This window comes from Neofelis nebulosa, chromosome 17 (assembly GCF_028018385.1).
Source record: "Neofelis nebulosa isolate mNeoNeb1 chromosome 17, mNeoNeb1.pri, whole genome shotgun sequence".
NCBI lineage: Eukaryota > Metazoa > Chordata > Mammalia > Carnivora > Felidae > Neofelis > Neofelis nebulosa.
Genome location: NC_080798.1, coordinates 12564051 through 12588733, shown reverse-complemented (window position 1 = coordinate 12588733; position 24683 = coordinate 12564051). Strand labels below are relative to the sequence as shown.

Genomic DNA, 24683 nt, shown 5'->3' with positions numbered 1-24683 from the left:
TCTTCATATGCTAAAGAAGACTCACAAGATACTGGAGATCTTGCTATGGTTGAGCCAAAGTTATTTTTCCCTCTAGTAAGGCATTAACATTAAGAAAGATGGGAGTTTCTTGGAGGAATGTTTTACTCTGCCTATCTCAAGTATTTGTCAATGGGCTGCAGGTTATAAACAAATTTAATTTTGTGTACATTTTCTTCTTGCCTTCGTTACCCACATCACTATGGAGGGGAGAATGACGTTGGGGCTCAGGAAACTGAGTCTATAGGTTTCTGGCGATTTCCTTTTTTCTTATAAATCATTAAGACAGTTGCAAACTAATGGAGATTCGTGCCCTGCATGATCGTGATCTCCATCATTTAACCATTTGTTTTTCCCTTTCCTTTGTTCTTGGGCAGCTAGGGGTACCTGAGAAATGTTACACATATCCCACCTCGGGGGAGAGGGGAGAGTTGCATGGTGTTAGCTTTACCCTCAGCTTGCCTTTGGCTCCCTCATCAATACTACTTACATAAATTAAAAATATGTTCAGGGGCGCCTGGGTGGCGCAGTCGGTTAAGCGTCCGACTTCAGCCAGGTCACGATCTCGCGGTCCGTGAGTTCGAGCCCCGCGTCGGGCTCTGGGCTGATGGCTCGGAGCCTGGAGCCTGTTTCCGATTCTGTGTCTCCCTCTCTCTCTCTGCCCCTCCCCCGTTCATGCTCTGTCTCTCTCTGTCCCAAAAATAAATAAAAAAAAAAAAACTTTAAAAAAAAAAAAAAAAAAGAAAAAAGAAAAAAAAAAAAGAAAAAAAAAATATGTTCACACGAAAACACACCACACATATTCTGCATAAGAAGACACACAAAAAGAAATACAGCTGACCCTTGAACAGCACAGGGGTTAGGGACACTAACCCACCCAGTAAAAAATCTGTGTATAACTTTTGACTTCCCCCAAACTTAATAGTCTACTATTGACCAAAGCATTACCAATAAACAATTAACATCTGTCATAGACTCTGGGTCTAAAGTTCTCTCTCGTCTAGCAAGAGAGCAGGATGCAGGATAAAAAGTGAGAGATGGTTAATGTCCAGGAAAAGACAAGAGCCCCGAATAAGTGTCTTTGCCCCATATTTATTAAGATCAAAAGGCTTACAAACACGGTGGGTGTGCACAAAGAGATATTGAATCGGTGAACATTAGCTCATGGGCATGAGGGGAAAAGGGGGTTTTGAAGATACACAGTGTTTGGGGCTTGGGTCAATATAAAACAAAATCCTGGTGCCGGGAAGATGGGCAGATGGTTGTTAATGGCAGACAGGAGGTGCTGTATATGTTTATCTTAGCTAGCCTAGGGGATAAGACAGATAGGGGAAATAACCTCAAGGTTAACAAGGCACCTTTTCTTTTGTTAATCATCTCCGCTCTGGGCAACTTCACTCGCAGCACAGTGGTCTATAACCCAATTTACCTGTTTACCTAATTTGTTCCTTCCCTCCTGCGAAAGCAGCTTTATGCTATAGCACTAAATTGGGGGGCGTTTTCGCCCTGAATGCCTAATCTTGCTTACCTCATATACCTTTGTATTGGGAGCCTTTGCACCCCTCTCTATTCTGGGGTGCCTTTGCATCTCCCTATTCTTTGTGCCTTTACACCTCCCTATTCTGGGTTGCTAATCTTGTTTACCCAAACTCGGGTGTGAGCATCATATCGCTTTGTAATTCTTTATGCCTTGTTAACCCATTGGTGTAAGCCCAGGGGATTCCTAAGCTTATTCCCCACAAATATGTTGTTACATGTATTTTGAATATTGCACTGTATTTTCAAGTAAGCTAGAGAAAAAAAATGTTATTAAGAAAGTCATAAGAGAAGCGTTCCTGGGTGGCTCAGTCTTTAAGTGTCTGACTCTTGGTTTTGGCTCAGATCATGATCTCGTGGTTTCGTGAATTCGAACCCCAAGTCAGGCTCTGTCCTGGAAGTGCAGAGGCTGCTTGGGATCTTCTGTCCCCCTTTTTCTCTCCCTCTCCCCCTCTCCTGCTGTCTCTGTCTCATTAAAAATAAACTTTAAAAAAATTTTTAAAGAAAATCATAAGAGAAAATACATTTATAGTACTTTACTGTATTTATTGAAAAAGAATCCACATATAAGTCTACCTGCACAGTTCAAATCTGTGTTGTTCGAGTCAACTGTACTTCAGATGAAATAATATCCTATGGGTCAGAGGAGCAAATGAAAGTGTTCGATGGGGAAAAGAAAGGAATAAATACAAAATTATTTTATCACATGTGTCCAGGATTTCAATTTAATTTTACTGAAAAAACGTTCTGCAGTTTGCTTTAAAATACTCCCGCAAAAATCTTTTTAAAAAGTGTGAATAGGCTAAAAGGAACAAGAGTTCTTTTCAACGTACAAATGAAAGAAAAATAGATAAGAAATGTAAAGATTGAAAAAGAAGAAACAAAATTGTCATTATTTACCAATGGTGTGTTTATGTATTTAGGAAGTCTAAAATAATTTACAACAAAGTTATTAGAATTGACAAGTAAATTTGACCAGTTTGCTGCATACAAGGCCCAGTACAATTTGATGAAAGGGGTGGTATTTAGCATTCTCTTCTGTTTTCTGTTCTCAAAGATAAAAATTTCAACATTTTATCACTAAGTATTATGTGTAATTGTTGTATACGTTTATTTTAGGTATCTTTCCACATTAAAAAAAATTCAAGTTAGTTGACATATAGTGTAATATTGGTTTCAGGAGTAGAAACTGATTTTAGTTTTAAGCTGGAGTTTTCTAGGAGTTTATAACCATTTCACATGTATTTTCAAATTTATCATTGTAATGTTCTGCACGATGTTTTCTTAATATCTTTATTGATGTTTCCATTTTTATCACTGAAATTGGTAGTATGTCATTTCTGTCTTTTTTTTTTTTTTCTTAGCCACTGTTACTGGACGTTGTCAATTTTATTGGTTTATTCATTGAATCGTCGTTTGGCCCTTCACAAAAACTTCAGTCTATTTTGTTTTCTATTTCATGAATTTATTTTCATCATTTCATTCCATCTACTTACTATAGTTTTTGTTTTCTGTTTATTAAATTCCTGAGATGAATGTTTCCATTTTAATTTTCAGCTTCTCTTCTGTTTTAGTAAATGCTCTCCAGACTCTACATTCTTCCTAAATATGTGTTAAAACTTCCCAGTCTAGGGGCGCCTGGGTGGCGCAGTCGGTTAAGCGGCCGACTTCAGCCAGGTCACGATCTCGCGTCTGTGAGTTCGAGCCCCGCGTCGGGCTCTGTGCTGACAGCTCGGAGCCTGGAGCCTGTTTCCAATTCTGTGTCTCCCTCTCTCTCTGCCCCTCCCCCGTTCATGCTCTGTGTCTCTCTGTCCCAAAAATAAATAAAAAACATTGAAAAAAAAAAATTAAAAAAAAAACAAAAAAAAAAAAACTTCCCAGTCTAATTGTGAATGTTTTTCTCCCTATAATTCTGTCAGTTTTGCTTTTTAAAGTTTGCTTTTGATAATGCAAAGCTGTTATTCTTGATAATTTGAAACTTATGAAGTGTTTCTTTCCATGCCTCATAATGGTTTTATCTCCAAGGGCTATTTTGCCCACTATTAATATATTTTAGTATTACAGAAATAATTTGAAGCCTAGGATGATGCTCTCTTTCTCTAGAAAAGATTTTCATTTGTTTTTGCTAGGTGGTTGAAGACAGTAACAAACGTTTCACTCTAATCCAATTTCAATTAGTGAGGTGATTTGGAGTTTGTCTTAGGTCTCTACCAAAAACAATCCATTTCCCTCTTATTTTTACTCCTACAGGGCAGCTTTTTGGGATTCTTCACTGCCCTACCCCGACCTCCTTGTGAGCGCCTTGAACGCGACTAAAGTGCTGATCAGCTTTCAACAACAGAATCTGTAGGAGCCACCGTGGAAGACCCTTGCAGTCTAAAATGACACAATTCCGCCGAGATTCACTCTGGCATTAAAGGAGTTAATACCCAGCCGCTCAGGGTACCCGGAAGTATTTCCGCTTTAGGAGGCGGAGCTGAGGGCGTCGTTTATCTCGGGCATTCTGGGAGATGTAGTCTGGGCTACGTGTAGCCTGGAGCACTTCCGCTTCTGGAAGGCCTGGCGAGGGAATTCTGGGAAGTGGTCCATGAGCTCCCTCCAGTCGGAAAGAGCCGCTTTCGCGGTAGGAGGGCGAGGTTGGTGCGCGCCTTCCTGTCCAGTAGCGGAGTCTTCCCTCCCAGGGAGCTCCCCGAGCCCGGAGCTGCCCAAGGCAGCGGAGGGTGGAGTTGGAAGAGGTCTGCGTTCCCCTCTGCCAAGCCTCCCGTCTGCAGCGCCTCTGGCTTCCCTTGGTCGGGGCGGCCCAGGTCTCCGTGTCGCCTGGTCTGCAGGTCTCCCGGCGCTCCAGCCGGCTTTCCTCACCTCCCAGTCACCGCTGCCACTTCCTAGCAGAACAACGTTATGCGAGTTACCTAATCTCTCTTGGTCTCATTATGCTCATCTCTCAAGTAGTGTCATTGGTATAGTGGTCCCTCATCATTTTTATACGAACTAATTTATGAAATGACCTCAACAGCCTTATGAGCCAGGTAATGCTATTCGCCTTTTATTTATTTTTTCAGCAGAGGTAGCTGGAAATACAACCTCCTACTAACACAAAGTTCTCGCTACATAATGTAGAAAAGTAAGCTTATTACTGAATACTCATATTCAGAGTACTGTATTGTAGGTAATTTGCGGGAAGAGATTACAAATAAAGAAGCTTCGCCCTGTGTATACAGGCAAGCAGTTACAAGCTTTTTATGCTGTTAAATGTTTAACTACTAGGTACATGTATTCTCAGGATTAACGATATCTTGTCTTCCTATAAGAGGGCTTGATTACACCGTTTGCTGCAAATTCGTTGATAAATTTATGCTAATTTTTCTTGGGAATTTTCTTAGTTAATTGACCTTATCCGAGGGAATAATGAAATGTATCTTATCTCCCCTGCTAGCAGAGAAAGAAACCTTGGTTAAACTCCCACAGTGATAGGGACACTAGATTATTTGCCCGGATATTTACATTTAAAAGGGACAAAGCCCAGACCTTTGAAAAACACTTCTGGATTGTAAACTTGGTAAGAAGTTACTTAGCTCTAACAAGATTTACATATGTATTTAAAAGTCAGAAAAAAGATCCAAAAAGCACTGGGTTCCCTATGGAAATGCTCTAAGAAAAAGGGCAGAGAAAATGCCTCTTTTGGACAAGGAAAATTATTTTTTTCTTTTTCATTTACTCTTTGTGAGTTTACACTGTTTGCCCAAAACTTAACGCTTTAAGAGACAGAACTGCCATTTGAGCCCAAGGTGTTACAGCCTCAAGTCTGTGTTTTTAATCTCAATGCTGTACATTAAAACAAACAAACATAGGAAATAGTTCTTTTTAAAAATTTATTTTATTTTTTTTTATTTTTTATTTTATTTTATTTTATTTTATTTTATTTATTTTATTTTATTTTATTTTATTTTTTTCTTTAGAGAAAGAACAAGCCAGGGAGAGGGGCAGAGGGAGAGAGAGAATCTTAAGTAGGCTCATTATCAGCGTGGAGCTCAATGTGGGTCTTGATCCCATGACCCTGGGATCATGCCCTGGGCTGAAATAAAGAGTTTGGGGTGCCTGGGTGGCTCAGTTGGCTAAGTGTCTGACTCTTGATTTAGACTTAGGTCATGATCTTACAATTCTTGAGTTTGAGCCCCCCAAACTTGAGCTGAGTTCTTGAGTTGAGCCCCCCACTACTACTGCAGAGCCTGCTTGGGATTCTCTCTCTCTCCCTCTCTCTCTCTCTCTCTCTCTTTCTCAAAAAAAAAAAAAAAAAAAAAAAAAAAAAAAAAAAAAGAGTTGGATGCCCAACTGAGCCACTCAGGCGCCCTGCTCTTAATTTTAATGATCTTAAAGCGAAGTTGCTAAACTACTCATCCCTTATTCATGTTTCCCGTCACCTGAGGATAATATTTGCTTTTTATAGGGTGGTTATGAGTCAGGTAGAGTTTCCAGTGCCCTTCAGTGTAGTTACTAATTTGTTTATCATATCAGTCATAGTATTATTTCCATTTTGCAAGTGAATAAAAATGGAACAGAGTTCACAGAATAAGTGGAAGAACTGAATTTTAACCCAGGCAGCTTGATTTCAAATCTGTAGTCTGTGTTATTACACATGGCTTTTATTCATGTATGAGACAAAACCCACAAGAAGTCTTACGGGAACAGGGAAGATTTAAGCTGTAGATGAAGACTAAGCCCTAGAAGGGAATAGAGCAGTGGGATGTGATGTAATGAACAGTAGATACAAAGAGGCTTTTTGTAGGAGTACAAGTTATTCACTATGGCTGGACATGAGTGGAAGATGGGTTTGAAGAGGAAAACGACATAGAAGATTCCTGGTTGTGTGACTTGCCTTGAGGGCACTGGATAGAAATGCAAGTGAAGATAACTGAATTTCCATGTTATGTTCTATCTCTTTGGCATCAGGGAGGCCAAAAAATTGATTGAAATTAAGTATCTGTTCGTGTTGGTTATACGAGATGTGGCTAACAGTGGTTAGCACTCAGGCTCTGGGTGTCAAATGCCACATTTTGAAACCTGGCACTGGCACTTACTAATTTAGTAACGTGGACAAAGTACTTACCCTTCCTCTGCCTCTGCCTCCTAAACTGTAAAATGGAGGAAATTATAGTATTTACCTCAAAAAGACAGTTGTGAATGGAGAATCCCAGAGTCTCAAGTGTTTGGAATAGTCCCTAGCATGCACAAAGTACTTCACAAGAAACGGTGTATAACAGAAGGAATGGCCCCACAGAAACTCTGGGCTATGTGCTTATATCAATTTTTTCTTTTGGAGGGTCCTTGGATCTCAACATTTGAGTGACGGGCCTGGATTACATGCTAATTAGCTACACATGTCCTTTCCCAGTATGTATTCGAAATGCTTGCAGGGGAAGGAAACCGCAACATTATTTCTATTCATATTTCTAGAGATCTAAGCTAAATAAGGACAACAGGCTGCTTTCTGCACAAGTGCAACAAACTTAACTCTTCCTTTGCTGGGATGTTGTAACGCAAACCTGCTAGGTGGATGGAATGGGGTGGTCCCTGGGCGGTCCTTGGTTGGGGGTCTCTGTCAGGACATCTAAGGTCCATCCTCCTGTCGCTCATGCCTATTTTCCTGCCTAACATGTTCAGTAAATAAGAAATGCAAACATATATTGTAGTGGATATGTGGATATTTTTAGGTATTCCTCTCTGCTCTCCACCCTCATTTCTTTGAAACATCTGTTCTATCATAGATATCAGCAAACAAGAGTTTTACAGTGACTGTTGCATAAAAATCTAATAATGTATTAATACATTAATGTATTAATGTATTAATACATTAAATAATAATGTATTCATCCTCAAATTCGGAAATTTCTCTGAGGAATGTTTGGGAAATTGATCATACAAATATGCTGAAGCTTGTCTTTTTGCTCTTGAGTATGTCTGGCTGTCCTCAGTAGCCAAGTGCTTTATTTGTGCTATTAACAAAAGTTGAAATCTACAATACGTTTTGCTTCCATTTTTTTTTTTTTGGTCTTTCATTCGTTTTTATATCTAAAAAGTGTCTGAAACTGCAAAATAAAGGCTATCGTTTTCTCTCGTCTAGTAGTAGGTACAGTTTCGTTATTAAAGGATCACGTGATCTTCTTACAAGCTGTTTTTAAGTCTCTGACTCTTCAAATATTTGCTAATTACGTTTTGTTTGTCAGTGGGAAAAACTCAGTTTCACTGGCGTCACAGAACAGCTTTAGGGCGGCAAAATGGGAAGCCATAAAGCGGTTTCTGATCGTTGTAGTCCTCGCATTACCAGCTGGGAGATTTGCTGGGAGGGAAGGGAGTGGCCTAAGGCGGGCGGGCAAAGTTCTTCCTCCTCTTGGAGTTTCTGGGAAATGTAGTCCTTAACTCTTTCCGGAAACAAGGGGCCGCTGCGCCTCCTGTTCCCCCCGGGGCTTCCGGGAAGTGTAGTTCTGGGGCGCCGTGTAGGCAGAGGCACTTCCGCCCCGGAAAAGCGAGGCTGCCACCATCTTTTCGGTCGGGAGGTGAGTCAGCCTTGCTCCCCCCCCACCCCTCCGAGCCTTTTCGGCCTGAGCGTGGGACTAGTCGCTACCTAGGCGGCCTTTTTAGGATGGAGGAGTCGCGGCCGCCGGCGGAGGCCGAGAGACGGAGGGCAGAAGTTTGGATTCCCTCAGCTCTCCTCCCCCACTTACCGAGCAGCGCTGCTACTTCTATCGGTACAATACCCGGCGAGTTGTTCTCTGCGCTCTCCTTTCCTCCTCCGTACGGTAGCGAGCGAGCGAGCGAGCGAGAAACTACTGGGTAGGGTTGTGATTCCAACTGAACGAAGACAGTACGTGTCCAGAGCTTAGAACGGCGGGGCACGGGATGACGGGTTGGCTCTCGCTCGTGATAGAGTAATTCGGTCACCAGCGCCCCTTTGCCTGGAAGCCCCAGTGAAGACAGGGAGCTCAGGGCTCTAGGGGCATCGACAGCGTGGCCCTGCTGTCGTCGTCCCGGGCACCGAGGTCTTCCCCAGCTCTATCGATGTCTTTTAGGAAGCCCCGAGGCACCCCGCGCTAGCACCTGGGGATGTCCGCTACGCTTGATCCCGGAGACAGAGCCAGCCGTGCCGTCCCACCGCGTCCTTTTCTTCCGCGTCCCTGGGGTCGCAAAGGGGAGAAAGGACGGACTTCTTGGCCGCCCACGGCATAGCCCCGGGTACGTACCAGCGAAGGTACTTTCTTGTCCTGTCCTCTGTTTTCAGTTCATCAGGTTTCTTTCAGTCAGTAAATTCGCAGTAGGAAAATGCGCAAATATTGGTCGCATCAGCCTGCCGGTGTTTAATCTCCCCGTTGGTAGGTGTGAGTGTGGATTTTATACCACGCGCGCGTGTGTTTTAAATATGTCTTCATTTTTCAGTTTACCACGTTTTACATTTCTTCCTTTTGCTCTCCTTTCTTCTTATTCCTCTTTTATTTACTCGCAACTGCTTTGGGATGAAAAACGGTTATCTGTCTCTGAGACTAAGGTTTTCTTTTTTTTGAGAGCGAGAGCAAGCAGGGAAGGGGCAGAGAGAGAGGAGGAGAAAGAGAATCCCAAGCACGCTCTGCACTGTCAGCACAGAGCCGGATGTGGGGCTCGAACCCAGACTGTGAGATCATGACCCCAGCCGAAATCTGATGCTCAACTGACTGAGCCACCCACGCACCCCCACACCACCACCTTTTTTTTTTTTTTTTTTTTTTTAACTGTAGGGTAGGTTCTGTGGGATAGGTTATATTTTTGTTCTAACTACCCTCCAAATTGGTCAGATCTTTCTTGGGCTTTTTGTTGGTTTGTTTTAAATCACAAAGACCTTACCAACATACTTACAAGGGTCTTTTTGTTTGTTTTGGAGTTTTTTTGTTTTGTTTTGTTTTGTTATTTTACCATTGCTTCTTTAGGGCTCATTTAGTTATAAATGTTCTTCATCTTTGTTCAGCTGAAAAAATTTTTTTTTCCTCCCTTGTGTCAGTAGTCACTCTGTCCAGCATAGAATTCAAGGTTGACCATTATTTTTTTTTCCTTCCTTTTGGAGATCTCGTTCAGTTGTTTCAGATCTCCATTCTGTTTCCCCGATTCTGTCAGTCTAATGGTCATTTCTATTAGGTAAACCGTATTTTCTTTCTGGGAGCTTTAAGGATTTTTGTTGTTGTTTTTAGTTCTTATTTACGTACAGTTTTTAGTTCTTTGCATTCTTGAGTTTCAGTATGATTTAAGAGAATATTTTTATTTATACTGTTCAGAATTTCTATGTATGAACTCACAATTATCTTTTGAAGTAAGACCTCTCTGCCATTTCTTTCATTCTCTTTTCCTCATACTCCTATTGGACAAATGTTGGAACCTCTCAATCTGTCTTCTGTGTTTCTTGATTTTTATTTTGTATCTTTCTTTATCTCTATGCACATAGGATTAAAAGGCTCTTACCAATAAGCCTTTTATTGACTTCATGAAGTAAATTGACTCGAAATGATGCTTTTTAGAAAACTAATGCCAGTGTCGATGAAATGTTACTAGCTGGGCAACAAATTATTGTTTTTTAAATGTTTATTTTATTTTTTCTTTGAGAGAGAGAGCATGCGTGGGGGACAGGCAGAGGGAGAGGGAGACACAGAATTCTAAGCAGGCTCTGCCATGTCAGCGCAGAGCCTGATACAGGGCTAGAACTCACTAACCAGGAGATCATGACCTGAGCCGAAACCAAGGGCCAGATGTCTAACCAACCCAGCCACCAGGCACCCCCGGGGAAAGAATTGTTCAGTAAGAGAAAATGTTAAGTCAGAATTAGGATTTTCAGAGAAGAAAGGTGAGTTTCATAGGAGAGCGTTATGAAGTCCAGGTACTTTTCTGGTCTTTTTTGCTGCTTTGAGAAAAGACCTGTGCAAATACAGTTTATAATGCAAAGTATCATCTGCTTTTTTGCAGGTGCAGGAATAAAGGATTCCTGGCTCTTTGAACTTTCCATCTGCTGTTAATCCGGGGAAAACCTTATGAGGTGAGTATGATTTGCAGTTCGTATCCTGTCCTCACGTGCAGATGACCACAGTGAAGCACAGAGTTTTTTCTTTAACACCCCTGACATTACATAGATGTAAGTATCATTTCCAGGATTTAAACCGAGGCCTTTGACTTAGAACCACATTTTTTTTTTTTAAGCCTATACATGTTGTTAACAATGCCCTTCATTTCCTACTGTCCCCAGGATGGAAAATTCTTATAGTAGGGTTACTGCATTTGATTCTGCAGGCTATTGACTGTCCAGTGGCCCCTGACTAACAAACTTATTAGTAGTTGGAATCTACTCCATGCTTTCCTTACCATGCTGGATGTGACTGCAACTGCCTGGAAGTAAGAGAACTCTCGTGTAATTTCTGCAAAGATCCACATGGGCTCATGGCCGCCCTGGCCTGCATCTCATGGCTTCTTTGTCCTTCCCCAGTTATGCCTTCTCAGGACTCTGACCTTTCCGAGAAGGAGCAGGAGAAAATGACCAAGTTTCAGGTAAATAAGGCATTCTTTTGTGGCTCCCAAGGTGTGTTTTTACCTTTCAGAGATTAGGCACATCCTTTTTTCTCTTCCTTGGAAAGGTTAGTGGAAAACAACAGATTTTGAGTGCATGTTCTGGCCAGACTCTGTGTGCATGTGTGTGTGCTGTTTTATCTTTATTATTTCACAAAACGATCTCTGAAAAAAGTAATAGCAATTTGAAATAGACAAAAGTAATGTACACTCCTGCTTTGCTTACAAACCAGCTCTTTGTACTTTCCTGCATTCCTTTTTCACTTGCATTCTTAACTCTGTATTTGCAGTATTGGCATTGGTGGGATCTACAGTTGACCCTCAAACTATGCTGAACCCCCTGCACAGTTGAAAATCCACATATTAACTTTTGACTCTTCAGAAACTTATCTTTTAAGCGTACTGTCGACCAGAGGCCTTACCAATAACATAAACAGTTGATTAGTACATATTTTGTATATGTTATGTTTGTGTATGTTCTTACAATAAAATAAGCTAGAAGAAAAAAAACATTATTAAGAAAATTTTAAGAGAGGATACATTTACAGTACTGTAAAAAATTTGTATATAGGGTGGACCCATGCAGTTCAAACCCTTGTTGAAGGGTCAGCTGTACTTACATACGTTAAAGAAAGGCTTAATAACTCTATTAAGATTAGTAAGAGGGGCGCCTGAGTGGCTAAGTTGTTTAAGCGTCTGACTTCAGCTCAGGTCATGATTTTGCAGTTCGTGAGTTTGAGCCCTGTGTCGGGCTCTGGTCTGTGCTGACAGCTCAGAGCCTGAAGCCTGCTTCAGATTCTGTGTCTCTGTCTCTCTCTGCCCCTCCTCTGCTCACGCTCTGTCTTTCTCTCTCTCACAAAAATAAATAAACGTTAAAAAAAAAAGACTAGTATGATAAAGAAAAACTTAATTGGTATATGAGTAAAAGAAATGGAGTGTTAAAAAAGGCAAATTTATGGAGAAAATAATGGTCACTCATAAGTAAACGTATGCAGATGTGAACAAAGTCTTTCTGTGTATTTATCACTTAGGTTGTCGAAGATTTTTTTAAACAGGAGTTCTGTCCTCTTTGGCCAGAGTCTAGAGATTCAGGAACACTTGTACTCTTGCATGAAAGGTGAACTGGGAAAACCTTTTGAGAGGGAAATCTGCTATTCTTTGCAAAGTCTGGAAGTGTTTATTCTGTGACTTTGCAATTGCTGCTCTTAGCCAAAATCTCTGTAAAAGGATCTTTGCAGCATTGATTAAAATTAAAAATCTGTCACTATGGGACGCCTGGATGGCTCAGTTGGTTGGGCGACTGACTCTTGATTTTGGCTCGGGTCATGATTTCATGGTCGTGAGATCGAGCTCTGCGTTGGGCTCCGTGTTGGGTGTGGCGCCCGCTTGATTCTCTTTCCCTCTGTCTCTGCCCCTCCGCCAACTCGGGTGTGCATGCTCTCCCTCTCTCAAAATAAATAAACTGAAAAAATAAATACAAAATAAAAATCTGGAACTAATTATACATGATTTGTATTGATTAAAGACAAATCATATTCTTTTTTTATTTATTTATTTATTTATTTATTTATTTTTTAATATATGAAATTTACTGTCAAATTGGTTTCCATACAACACCCAGTGCTCATCCCAAAAGGTGCCCTCCTCAATACCCATCACCCACCCTGCCCTCCCTCTCACCCCCCATCAACCCTCAGTTTGTTCTCAGTTTTTAACAGTCTCTTATGCTTTGGCTCTCTCCCACTCTAACCTCTTTTTTTTTTTTTTTTTTTTTTCTTCCCTTCCCCTCCCCCATGGGTTTCTGTTACGTTTCTCAGGATCCACATAAGAGTGAAACCATATGGTATCTGTCTTTCTCTGTATGGCTTATTTCACTTAGCATCACACTCTCCAGTTCCATCCACGTTGCTACAAAAGGCCATATTTCATTTTTTCTCATTGCCACGTAGTATTCCATTGTGTATATAAACCACAATTTCTTTATCCATTCATCAGTTGATGGACATTTAGGCTCTTTCCATAATTTGGCTATTGTTGAGAGTGCTGCTATAAACATTGGGGTACAAGTGCCCCTATGCATCAGTACTCCTGTATCCCTTGGATAAATTCCTAGCAGTGCTATTGCTGGGTCATAGGGTAGGTCTATTTTTAATTTTCTGAGGAACCTCCACACTGCTTTCCAGAGCGGCTGCACCAATTTGCATTCCCACCAACAGTGTAAGAGGGTTCCCGTCTCTCCACATCCTCTCCAGCATCTATAGTCTCCTGATTTCTTCATTTTGGCCACTCTGACTGGCGTGAGGTGGTATCTGAGTGTGGTTTTGATTAAGACAAATCATATTCTAAGGAATGTTAGAGTCTCTGGTCACAAAATGGAATGAGACCGTATAATAGTAATTGTTCAGATTTATTGAGCACTTTGAGATGTGCCAGGCACCACTCTCTGTGGCTTACATGCACTTACTCTATCTAATGTTTTCAAACACCTTGTGGTTTAGACATCATTAAAGAAAAGAGGAAATTGAGATAGTGGCAAGTTACGGAATTTCCCCCAAGGTCCTGTAATTAAAACTTTGAAATTTGAACTCAATCTGTGCCTTCACCAGCTGTGAATGCTGCAGGTGGATACGGTATGTGCATTGAACACAGAAAGCCGTGTGCCTGTCCTGGAGGACTGCCAAAGGCCTGTGAAAATTGCAGGGACAGAATCCAAGCTTTATGGGGGTGATCGGGAGGGGACAGTGAATGGGGGACAGCTCTGGGACTGAAATCTGCCTGGGTTCCCTTCAAATCAGCAACAAGATTTTTGGTAATCCTCTTTACCCTTTTCAATCCCGGCTTTTTTCCAGTGGAGATTATGGGATCGAGGTTGTGTGTGTTTGATGTCGTAGGAGGCAGTGACGTTCAAGGACGTGGCTGTGGTCTTCACTATAGAGGAGCTGGGACTGCTGGACTCTGCCCAGAGGAAGCTGTACCGAGATGTGATGGTGGAGAACTTCGAGAACCTGCTTTCAGTGGGTAAGTACAGGCGCACTGTGACACTGAACCTCACCCCTATTGAGAGCCCGTGTCCTCATTTCAAAGCTTTGGACCTTTTTTTTTTTTTTTTTTTTTTTTTAATTTTTTTTCAACGTTTTTTATTTATTTTTGGGACAGAGAGAGACAGAGCATGAACGGGGGAGGGGCAGAGAGAGAGGGAGACACAGAATCGGAAATAGGCTCCAGGCTCCGAGCCATCAGCCCAGAGCCTGAGGCGGGGCTCGAACTCACGGACCGCGAGATCGTGACCTGGCTGAAGTCGGACGCTTAACCGACTGCGCCACCCAGGCGCCCCCAAAGCTTTGGACCTTTTAAAATGGTTCCCTGATTGGGGCGCCTGGGTGGCTCAGTCGGTTGAGCATCTGACTTCAGCTCAGGTCACGATCTCGCGGTCCGTGAGTTCGAGCCCCGCGTCAGGCTCTGGGCTGATGGCTCAGAGCCTGGTGCCTGCTTCCGATTCTGTGTCTCCCTCTCTCTCTGCCCCTCCCCCGTTCATGCTCTGTCTCTCTCTGTCTCAAAAATAAATAAATGTTAAAAAAAAATTAAAAAAAAAAAAAAAAAATGGTTCCCTGACCTTGAAAGCACAAGTTTTTCTAATCCCTGGGACTGCAGGCATAGTTTTTCCTGGTCTTTCTGCTCAGGCAAAGTTCTGTCCAGGGATGATTCCATCCCCCCCCCCCCCCCCCCCCCCCCAAAGCAATGTCTGGAGACTGTTTTGATTGTCACAACTAGAGGGGAGGGGTGCTACTGCCACCTAGTGGCTGCCAATGCTTCTAAACCTACAGCGTGTAGGACAACCCCCACCACAAAGAAGTAGCCGGTCCACAATATTCATAGTGCCGCAGTTGAGAAATCCTCTTTAAATTAACTATAAATGGGGGGCACCTGGGTGGCTCAGTCAGTTGGGCGGCCAACTTCAGCTCAGGTCATGATCTCATGGTCCGTGAGTTTGAGCCCCGCATTGGGCTCTGTGCTGACGGCTCGGAGCCTGGAGCCTGCCTCAGATTCTGTATTACCTCTCTCTCTGTCCCTCCCCTGCTCGTGCTTTGTGCCTCTGTCTCAAAAATAAATAAACATTAAAAACAAAATTTAAAAAAATTAACTATAAATGGGAATTATAAATTATAAATTGGCTTCTATGTTTTTCAAATACTTTATCTTTCAGATTATGGCTGTGACCCATTGGTGGGTCATGGAATTAATACATTGTACTGGAGTTTTATTTTTCAGTGAAATAGAATAAACAAGAATAAGGGCAGAAACCATCAAAGTTCCTTATGAAGACATGCTCACGTTGAGGCACAAACTGACCATTTGCAGTGAGTGGTGTGAGAGTGGGAAATAGGATGAGAACAGCCATTGGCTAGATCTAATTTTATCTCTGTCTAGACACGGACTAGGTCATGACCTCAATCCATTTCTTATGGTTTGTGATCAAAAAAGTTCTTAAATTGTCACTTTAGAGGTTCTAAGGATTGTAGAATTTGGACAAAAATACAGCTTTGTGTTCATCTTAAAAATATATATCTGCCTTTTCATAGGACATCTTCCCTTCAAGCCAGATATGATGTCCCAGTTGGAGGCAGAAGAAAAGCTTTGGATGATGGAAAGAGAAACCCAAAGAAATGGATATTCCAGTGAGAACCATGTGGCTGTTCCTTCAGGTACCAGCTAATCTGCTTCTCACCACGCCCGTGATTACCACTCTTGTCCGAGTACTGTCATCCCTTGCCTGGACTGGGAAAGCAGCCTCCACATTGGTCTCCCTGCCTCCTCCCTTGCACTCCTATCATCTGTTCTCAACATGGGACCTGAGTGATTCTTTAGGGAGCAAGTGGGATCACGCCGTTCCCCTGCTGAAAACCCTCCAGAGACTTCCCATTTCTCTCCGTGTCCTCACAGTGGCCTGCAAGGCCCTACCTCATCTGGATGCCTCACCGGGTTCCTCTATGATCAGCCTTGCTTTTACCCTGGATTCCATCATCCCTGGTGTCCTGGCCCCCTTGGAGTGTCGTCTGCTGTTTCAGGGCCTTTGACTGGCTCCCCCTCTGCCTGGGCATAGAGTCCGCAGCCACTCCCTTACTCAGGTCTTTGCTCGGGTTTCACCTACATCAGCTAGGCCTTTTGCGTCTGCTGTTTAATGTGTCGTCCTCTCCCTTCTCCGTCCCCTCACCCTGCCTTATTTTGTGTCTAAGCACCGATCGCTTCCTGACCTGGTAACACAGTTTTATTTACTTGTGCGTCCTCTATCTCTCCAGGAAGTAGGAATTTGGGCAGTTTTATCTGCTGTGTCTACTCAAAGCCTCGGGTGGGCCTTCTGCACAGAAGGTGATCCCATACGTGCTTGTTAAGTGAGTAAGTCAATTACCTAGTTACTGTTCTTGTAGAAGTGAGCTACAGTACCAGCCTTTCAATAGCAGCCTTTCCCGGATGGGAAGAATGCCTTGTCCATGTCCCCAGACAGGCTGATTACTTTCCCGCCCAGCCTTTTTTTTTTTTTTTTTTTTTTTTTTTTTTTTTTTTTTTAATTTTTTTTTTTTTCAACATTTTTTATTTTATTTTTGGGACAGAGAGAGACAGAGCATGAACGGGGGAGGGGCAGAGAGAGAGGGAGACACAGAATCGGAAACAGGCTCCAGGCTCCGAGCCGTCAGCCCAGAGCCTGACGCGGGGCTCGAACTCACGGACCGCGAGATCGTGACCTGGCTGAAGCCGGACGCTCAACCGACTGCGCCACCCAGGCGCCCCACCCCGCCCAGCCTTTTACCGCCCTCCTTTCTCCTGCCCTCTCTCTCTCTCCTTCACCTTTCACTTCACTCTTTGATCTCCTTTCCTTTCTCTCTCCTAGTGCCCTTTGTCTTTAATTGGCATATTTCTCAGTTCTACCCATTTAGAAGTTAAAAATTAGATATTCCTAGATCAAGTAAATTCATAGGCTCTCCCTCTGCCTGAAAATGAAACAGTAGCTTGTCTGCAAACGTGATAAATTAGGCGATGACTTCTGCGAGTGATTGATGGGTGTACCCCTTCTTTTGTCCTTTTCCCTTCCTATGTCGCTTCATGGTTGATGCGCTCAGGGTGTTGGATACTTGCTTCCCTTCACTGGGTCTCGTTTTCACATGCAGACTCAACCTCAGGAATGCCGACCCTAAGTATTGTCACTTCTCAGTTTTGCATAATAGACCAAGTCTGTCTTTTAACAAATCTTGTAGCATTTGCTGTCACCTTGTCTCAAAGGTTTTTTGACCTCTTCACCATCAGCATGTTTCAGGATTTTGCAGCCATGCCCCACATACAAAAACTGTGCTAAAGTGCTCTTTGCAGGTCACAAGAGGACAAATTAAAGGGCTTATTTTTGTAGATTCTTAAAAACAAAAAGCTTACAGATACTGGAGACAAGTGGGCATCCCATCTCTGTCACTCCTAGAGGTGGCTCATAGGTTTAGAGCACACTAATGTGACTAATGGATTGTTCTGGAACATCGTCTCCCAGTGAATGTCTAACATAGTTCTCATTTCTAAGATGTCTTGGAATATGTAAAGATTTATACTGAGTAAACTTAGAAGATAAAAGCTATTCCCAGTTATCAGAATGGATAACTAAACTATCAGAGATTATCAGTGCCAAGGACGCAAGGCATTTCAGTTCGTCAGTTCTCAGGGAAGAGGCTCAGGTTGTCTACATATGAATGGAAGCCACCAGCTTCCCAGCTGAGCGCCTGCCCCTCTCGCTAACACCTAAACGATCACAGAACGCATATATGGTAGATGTTCAGTAGGTTCAAATTGGACATTTCCAGGCATCAGAAGACTGGTATATGTACCTGTGGACATGAGAAGGGTCCTAACAGGAAAGAAAATTACAGACTTTCTAAATTTTCCAGTGTAACTTGCATCCTAGTGATATTAACTAGCTGATAGAGCAATGTGAGAAGCCTTTTGATATGCTGTAGTGAGTCCTGATACGAAACACCCGAAGTTAGCTCCAGCGTCACAGGTTAAGGGCACAGACCTCCACGAGACCACCCACCAAGACGTCAGACACCAGCTGGGCTCTCCAGGGCCACCCTCTTAGGACCCAGGTGGCATTCACTAGAATGACAGAACACAGGAAAGCTCTATACTTACAATTATAACTGCATTATAGCCAAAGGAATACAAAGGCAATGAATTCTGTGAGCGAGTGATGGATGTACCCCTTCTTTTGTCCTTTCCCCTTCCTATGTCGCTTCATGGTTGATGCGCTCAGGGTGTTGGATACTTGCTTCCCTTCACTGGGTCTCGTTTTCACCTGCAGACTTAGCCTCAGGAGTGAGGTTCAGCCTTTTTATTTATTTATTTATTTATTTATTTATTTATTTATTTTTTAAAAGATTTTCTTTTTTTGGTAATCTCTACACCCAACGTGGAGCTTGAATTCACACCCCGAGATTGAGTCACGTGCTCAACCGACTGAGCCAGCCAGGTGCCCCGAAAAGAATACAAATCCGAACCAGCAAAAGGCAGAGATGCATAGGGTGAGGCCCGGGACAGTTCCCTCCCACCTCCCTCTGATAATGACCCTTGTGATGACTTTGGACACATCCACATAATCCAGGATAACTTCCCCATCTCAGGATCCTTAATTTAATCAGATCTAAAGCCCTTTTGCTACATACGTGAACATACAGGTTCCAGGGATTAGGGCATGGGCATCTTCACCTAACATACCTAGAAACGTATATATACCTGTTGAGATTTTTCAGCTTATGTTATTAGAATGTAACTTTCCACTTAAGCAAATTAATGAAGGACTTTTGGTACCCAGCCCCACTCAAACATTTTAAGCCAATGGCTTCCATACATTTTTAGCCATGACCTTCGATCAGATATTTTACATCTTTATCCAGCATAAATATAATATTTAGGTGTGCGTTTAGAACTGAAACAAGCATTTCTTTCTTTGTTTCTTTTTTTTTTTTTTTGAAACAAGCATTCCATACAGTGGTGTCCTTACTATGTGTGATTTCTGCCAGGACCTAAAATACTATTTAATGCCTATAAGCTTTTATAATCTTACTGGGGAGGATGCCTCTTACCATAAGCCTACTAGGGCAAAGGTGAGTACGCTTTTAATTGATGTTATTGTAGGATAGAATGTGGCTTGTCTTTGTTGCCCTGCAGTCATTTGATTTCAAACTTAAAGCTCTCATTTTAATCTATGAAATTTATGGTTCTAAAATGGGTTACATTTACACTTAGTGGCTAAGAGTCTGTTGACCCCATTTTTTGCTTCCACTTGCATGGAAACACATAAAAGGTTACATGATACTGTATAGACGTGACCTTCCCCATGGTTTGTGGAGGCCTTATCGTAGGGCCTACATGTGAAATCCTGACGTTTCTGTACCTAAGCATTCACTTGTCCTTATCTCTGAATATTGCTTTTTCTTTTAGGCAGCAAGAATCAAAAGGAGATGGAGACTCTTCGAAAAGTTGCATTAAAATACCTTTCACACGAAGAACTATCCTGCTGGCAGATCTGGAAGCAGGTGGCAAGTGATTTAACCAGCTGTCTTCAGAGGAAGCGTTCCCAGTTACTCCACGGTGATTCTGTTCAGGTTTCTGAAAATGAGAATAATGGAATGAATCCTAAAGCAGGTAGCTCCAGTTACACTGCAGGTGTATCTATTTTGAGAACTCAGGATTCTTGTGGGAATACCTACCCGCGTGAGTCACCGGAGCAGAGTAGAGGTCAGCAAGTTAATGTGAAAAATAACCTGAGTGGATGTGAGGCCTTCATGAAGCAATCACTTAGCGATCGTATTAGCACTGGCACAGAACAGAAACCCTATAAATACAATGAATGCGGCAAAAGCATTTGCGACGGTTTCAGTCGACATGTACCCCCAGGAGGGGATCTCTTTCCGTGTCGTGAGTGTGGAAAGGGTTTCGGTTATAGCTCAGTGCTTCCACTTCACAATGTTCACCCAGGAGAGAAATGCTCCAGTCGGTGTCCACACCTGCAGGCTCTTCAGAGAATTCGCCCAAGAGAGAAACACAATAAATGTCACGAACCTGGCAGTTGCTTCGGTAAGAGCGCTTTTCATCCTCATCAGTCTAACCACACAGGGGAGAAGTCCTACAGATGTGACAGTTGTGGCAAGGGATTCAGTAGCAGCACAGGCCTTATCATTCATTACAGGACTCACACCGGAGAGAAACCTTACAAATGTGACGAGTGCGGTAAGTGCTTTAGCCAGAGTTCAAATTTTCAATGCCATCAGAGGGTCCACACTGAAGAAAAACCATACAAATGTGAAGAGTGTGGTAAGGGCTTCGGCTGGAGTGTTAATCTTCGTGTTCATCAGAGGGTCCACAGGGGTGAGAAACCCTACAAATGTGAGGAGTGTGGTAAGGGCTTCACTCAGGCTGCACACTATCACATACATCAGAGGGTCCACACTGGGGAGAAGCCTTACAAATGTGACGTCTGTGGTAAGGGCTTCAGTCATAATTCACCGCTAATATGCCATCGGAGAGTCCACACTGGAGAGAAACCATACAAATGTGAGGCGTGTGGGAAGGGCTTTACCCGTAATACAGATCTTCATATCCATTTCCGAGTTCACACAGGAGAGAAACCCTACAAGTGTAAGGAGTGTGGGAAGGGCTTCAGTCAGGCTTCTAATCTTCAAGTCCATCAGAATGTCCACACTGGGGAGAAACGATTCAAATGTGAAACGTGTGGGAAGGGCTTCAGCCAGTCATCAAAGCTTCAAACCCATCAGAGAGTCCACACTGGAGAGAAGCCATACAAATGTGATGTGTGTGGTAAGGACTTCAGTTACAGTTCAAATCTTAAACTGCACCAGGTAATTCACACTGGAGAAAAACCATATAAATGTGAGGAGTGCGGGAAGGGCTTCAGCTGGCGATCAAATCTTCATGCTCATCAGAGAGTCCACTCTGGAGAGAAACCCTATAAATGCGAGGAGTGTGACAAAAGCTTCAGTCAGGCCATAGACTTTCGGGTACACCAGAGAGTCCATACTGGAGAGAAACCATACAAATGTGGTGTATGTGGTAAGGGCTTCAGTCAGTCCTCTGGTCTTCAGTCCCATCAGAGAGTCCACACTGGGGAGAAGCCATACAAATGCGATGTCTGTGGAAAGGGTTTTAGATACAGTTCACAGTTTATATACCACCAGAGAGGCCACACTGGAGAAAAACCTTACAAATGTGAGGAGTGTGGGAAAGGCTTTGGGAGGAGCTTGAACCTTCGCCATCATCAGAGGGTCCATACAGGAGAGAAACCCCATAGGTGTGAAGAGTGTGGAAAGGCCTTCAGTCTCCCCTCAAATCTTAGAGTCCATCTGAGCGTTCACATTAGGGAAAAACTATTTAAATGTGAAGAGTGTGGTAAGAGCTTCAGTCAGAGTTCGCGTCTTCAAGCCCATCAGAGAGTACACACTGGTGAGAAACCATACAAATGTGACGTATGTGGTAAGGACTTCAGTCACCCTTCACGTCTTACGTACCATCAGAAAGTCCACACTGGCAAGAGTCGTTGAAAGTGAAGAATGTCTTAATGGCTTCTGTCAGGATGTACGTCATCACATATTTGGAGGGTCGTTGCTGGTGATAAACTATCAAGTATTGAGAGTGGAAAGGGATTTCTTCAGATGGAATCTTTCTAACATCCATTAAAATGGTGACGTGGAACCATAATACCAGGAATGGAACTAGTATCAAGGGGGAGGAATAGCTTGTAACCCTCTTGGCAAGATCCATCTGCTATAGTCTTTAAAAGTAAATACATGCCTAAAGATACTGTGTGAAAAGGATATTTGCCATATATATACTAGCTAGTTTTTTTGGCGGGGGGGAGGTGGTCAGGGAGGTTTCTGGATTACTTTAATTTATATTTTATACTTATTTACAGTGACCATTATTTTTACTAAAGCTGTAAAGCTGTGAAAAGTGAATAAAATTACTGACTTAAATTTCCTAGAACCAAGAATTCATACTATGATTGCTTTATTTCATATGGCATATTGGATTAAAATTAAGGAATAGATCCCCTGGGATGAAGCTTTGATATTCAGAAGTAAATTTGTATTTGCTATAGATGTATAAAAAAGAATGGTCATTGCATCATTGTTTATAATAGGAAACAATCAGTTGGATAGAGTATTTTATGATTTATTAATCCAGTAGGACACTATGCAAACATCAGATGGGAAAAGGTAAATTTATAGTTCGGGATATTGGAAGATGTCCAGAATATATTAACCTGAAAAAAACAAGGCATGGGGTTTTGTGTGATCTCATTAGAAAAGGTATAGATGAATAGGTATTTCTGGTTATCGCTAAATGATGGTATTTTGTTTCATATGTATTTTTGCATTTCTTTAAATTTCTTATTTTGAAATATCAAACTTTCCAAGAAATGTAAGTTCTATAACATCTCTTGGATTCCCTTTATTCAGATTGATGAGTTAACATGTTTGAATCATTCTCTCCTTGTATGTGAATGTGTGTATATACACACATACTGATATCTGTATGTACACATAGAACTTAAAAAATTTTTTTTAATGTTTATTTATTTTTGAGAGACAGAGTACTAGTGGGGAAGTGGCAGAGAGAGAGGGAGACATAGAATTCAAAGCAGGCTCCAGGCTCCAAGCTGTCAGCACAGAGTCCGATGCAGGGCTCGAACTCACAAACCATGAGATCATGACCTGAGTCAAAGTCAGATGCTTAACTGCTCAACCGACTGAGCCACCCAGGTGTCCCTGTACACATAGAATTTTTAACCACGAGTATGTTACAGACCTCTTGCCCCTTGCAGCTAAATACGTCAGTGTATGTGCTAAGAACAAGGATATTTAATTTACTTACACAGCTACAAGTATAGTGATCAGGAAAATTTAATACTGATACATAACACTATTTAACTTACAAACCTTATTCAAATTTTATCAGTTGTCCTGATAATATATCACATTCTTTCTGGTTTAGAATCTAGTCAAGGTTTATACATTTCATTTAGACTCCTTTAATCTGGATCACTGCCTTCTTGTTTATTTCTAATGACCTTGATATTCTTGAGTGTTATACAGTTTGGATTAGTGTGAGGTTTTCTCATTATTGGATTTAAATTATGCATTTTTTGGCATAAGGATTCCATAAGTGATGTGTCCTTGGTGTATCACATAAGGAAACATGGTATGTTAGTCCTATTCTAGGTGATGATAACTTGGTTAACTCGATTAAGGTAGGTAAGCCGGGTTTTTCCACTGCAAAGTTACCATTTTTACCTTTGTAATTAGTACTTTGTGGGGAGGTATATTCTGGTTCTGTAAATAGCTTGTTTTTCAACAGATTTTCGTCCACTACTTTTAGCATCCGTTGCTAAATGCGGCCTAAATCGACTGACTGATGGTTGCAAAAGAGTGGTTTTCTACCATCATCATTCCCTCAACATATGTTAGCCAATATCTGTACTGTTTGCTCATTTTTTTAAAGTTTATTTATTTATTTTGAGAGAGAGTGTACGGGTGAACAGGGGACAGAGAGAGAGGGAGAGGATCCCAAACAGGCTTTGCACTGTCACCATAGAACCTGATGCGGGTCTTGATCCCGTGAACTGTGAGATCATGATCTGAGCCAAAATCAAGAGTGAGACTTAACCGACATACCCCTCCCCCGCCCGCCACCAGTGCCCCTACCTATTTACTCAAATAAATTTGAGCACATCCTTACGCTGGCACAATATGATGTCCCATACTTATCTTGTAGTCCCCCACCCCAGCCATGGAATCTGTTATTTCTTTAGGAGACCTTGTTCTTCACAGTGGGGAATGGTATTTAGAAATTAAGGCCTGAGAAATAGATATGCCCCTCACTACTGCGGGGATGCAAATGATAAGTAGGTAGGTAGATAAGGATGTTGACAGGTAGAAAGAATGAACCATGAGTTCGAACCACCAATTCTCAGTTCAGCAGTATAGTGTTCTTTGTAGCCTTGCCCCATTACAAATGGCATCTTCATTCTCTAAGCATAAAAAATGTTACTCCCAGTATCATCCACATACTAACTGAAGAGTATGGACATGCTCTCCCAGCTACAACTTGGTTCTGTTGTTCACGGGAAAAGAATGGAGTATTGGACAACTAAAGCTAGAAGCGACTTTTGAATGGCATAGTCTCTACCATAAGTTTTCCCAGTCTCAGGTCACCAACTCTAAACCAAGTAAAATATCCTTGTTGGACCATGAAGAAAAGTATCTGATAGAATCATTAATCCAAAGTTGGGCATATCCAGATGAGAACCTACCCGGTTAATGATCCCTTGCAGATACTAGGACAGCGAATGTAAAGGAATAGTTCCTTTGAAGGGTAAGTTGGGGAGCAGTTCTGGCCATTGACCAGCCCTGCATTAAGTCATCTATTCGCCTCCCATTCCCCCCTATACTTAGAAGGAGCTTGACAATTTTCAGGCCATTGAGGACCACACCCCTCCATTGCTTCTT

The 24683-nt window shown here is 42.2% G+C and overlaps 1 protein-coding gene and 1 long non-coding RNA gene across 7 annotated transcripts in view; one reads left to right on the top strand and one right to left on the bottom strand.

The window, feature by feature from the left end:
* The window catches only part of LOC131500234 (uncharacterized), a 19467-nt gene extending 11095 nt beyond the window's left edge, over positions 1–8372 (bottom strand). Inside the window, exon 1 of the long non-coding RNA XR_009256197.1 lies at positions 8274–8372. This is a non-coding gene — a long non-coding RNA (uncharacterized LOC131500234). The remainder of the gene's footprint in view (positions 1–8273) is intronic.
* Positions 7961–24683, top strand: LOC131500222 (zinc finger protein 227-like). 6 transcript variants are annotated; one of them, XM_058709066.1, is made up of 8 exons: positions 7963–8105; positions 8619–8781; positions 10531–10600; positions 11045–11106; positions 12156–12241; positions 14016–14142; positions 15705–15827; positions 19600–24683. In XM_058709066.1, exons 6-8 carry the CDS (start codon positions 14109–14111, stop codon positions 21714–21716), a joined length of 2274 nt encoding a protein of 757 aa, XP_058565049.1. In that variant the 5' UTR covers positions 7963–8105; positions 8619–8781; positions 10531–10600; positions 11045–11106; positions 12156–12241; positions 14016–14108; the 3' UTR covers positions 21717–24683. The 6 variants fall into 6 exon arrangements, with proteins under 6 accessions (XP_058565045.1, XP_058565049.1, XP_058565048.1 ...); XM_058709062.1 differs by lacking the exon at positions 12156–12241 and having other exon boundaries at positions 7961–8105; XM_058709063.1 differs by lacking the exons at positions 7963–8105; positions 12156–12241 and adding an exon at positions 8112–8297.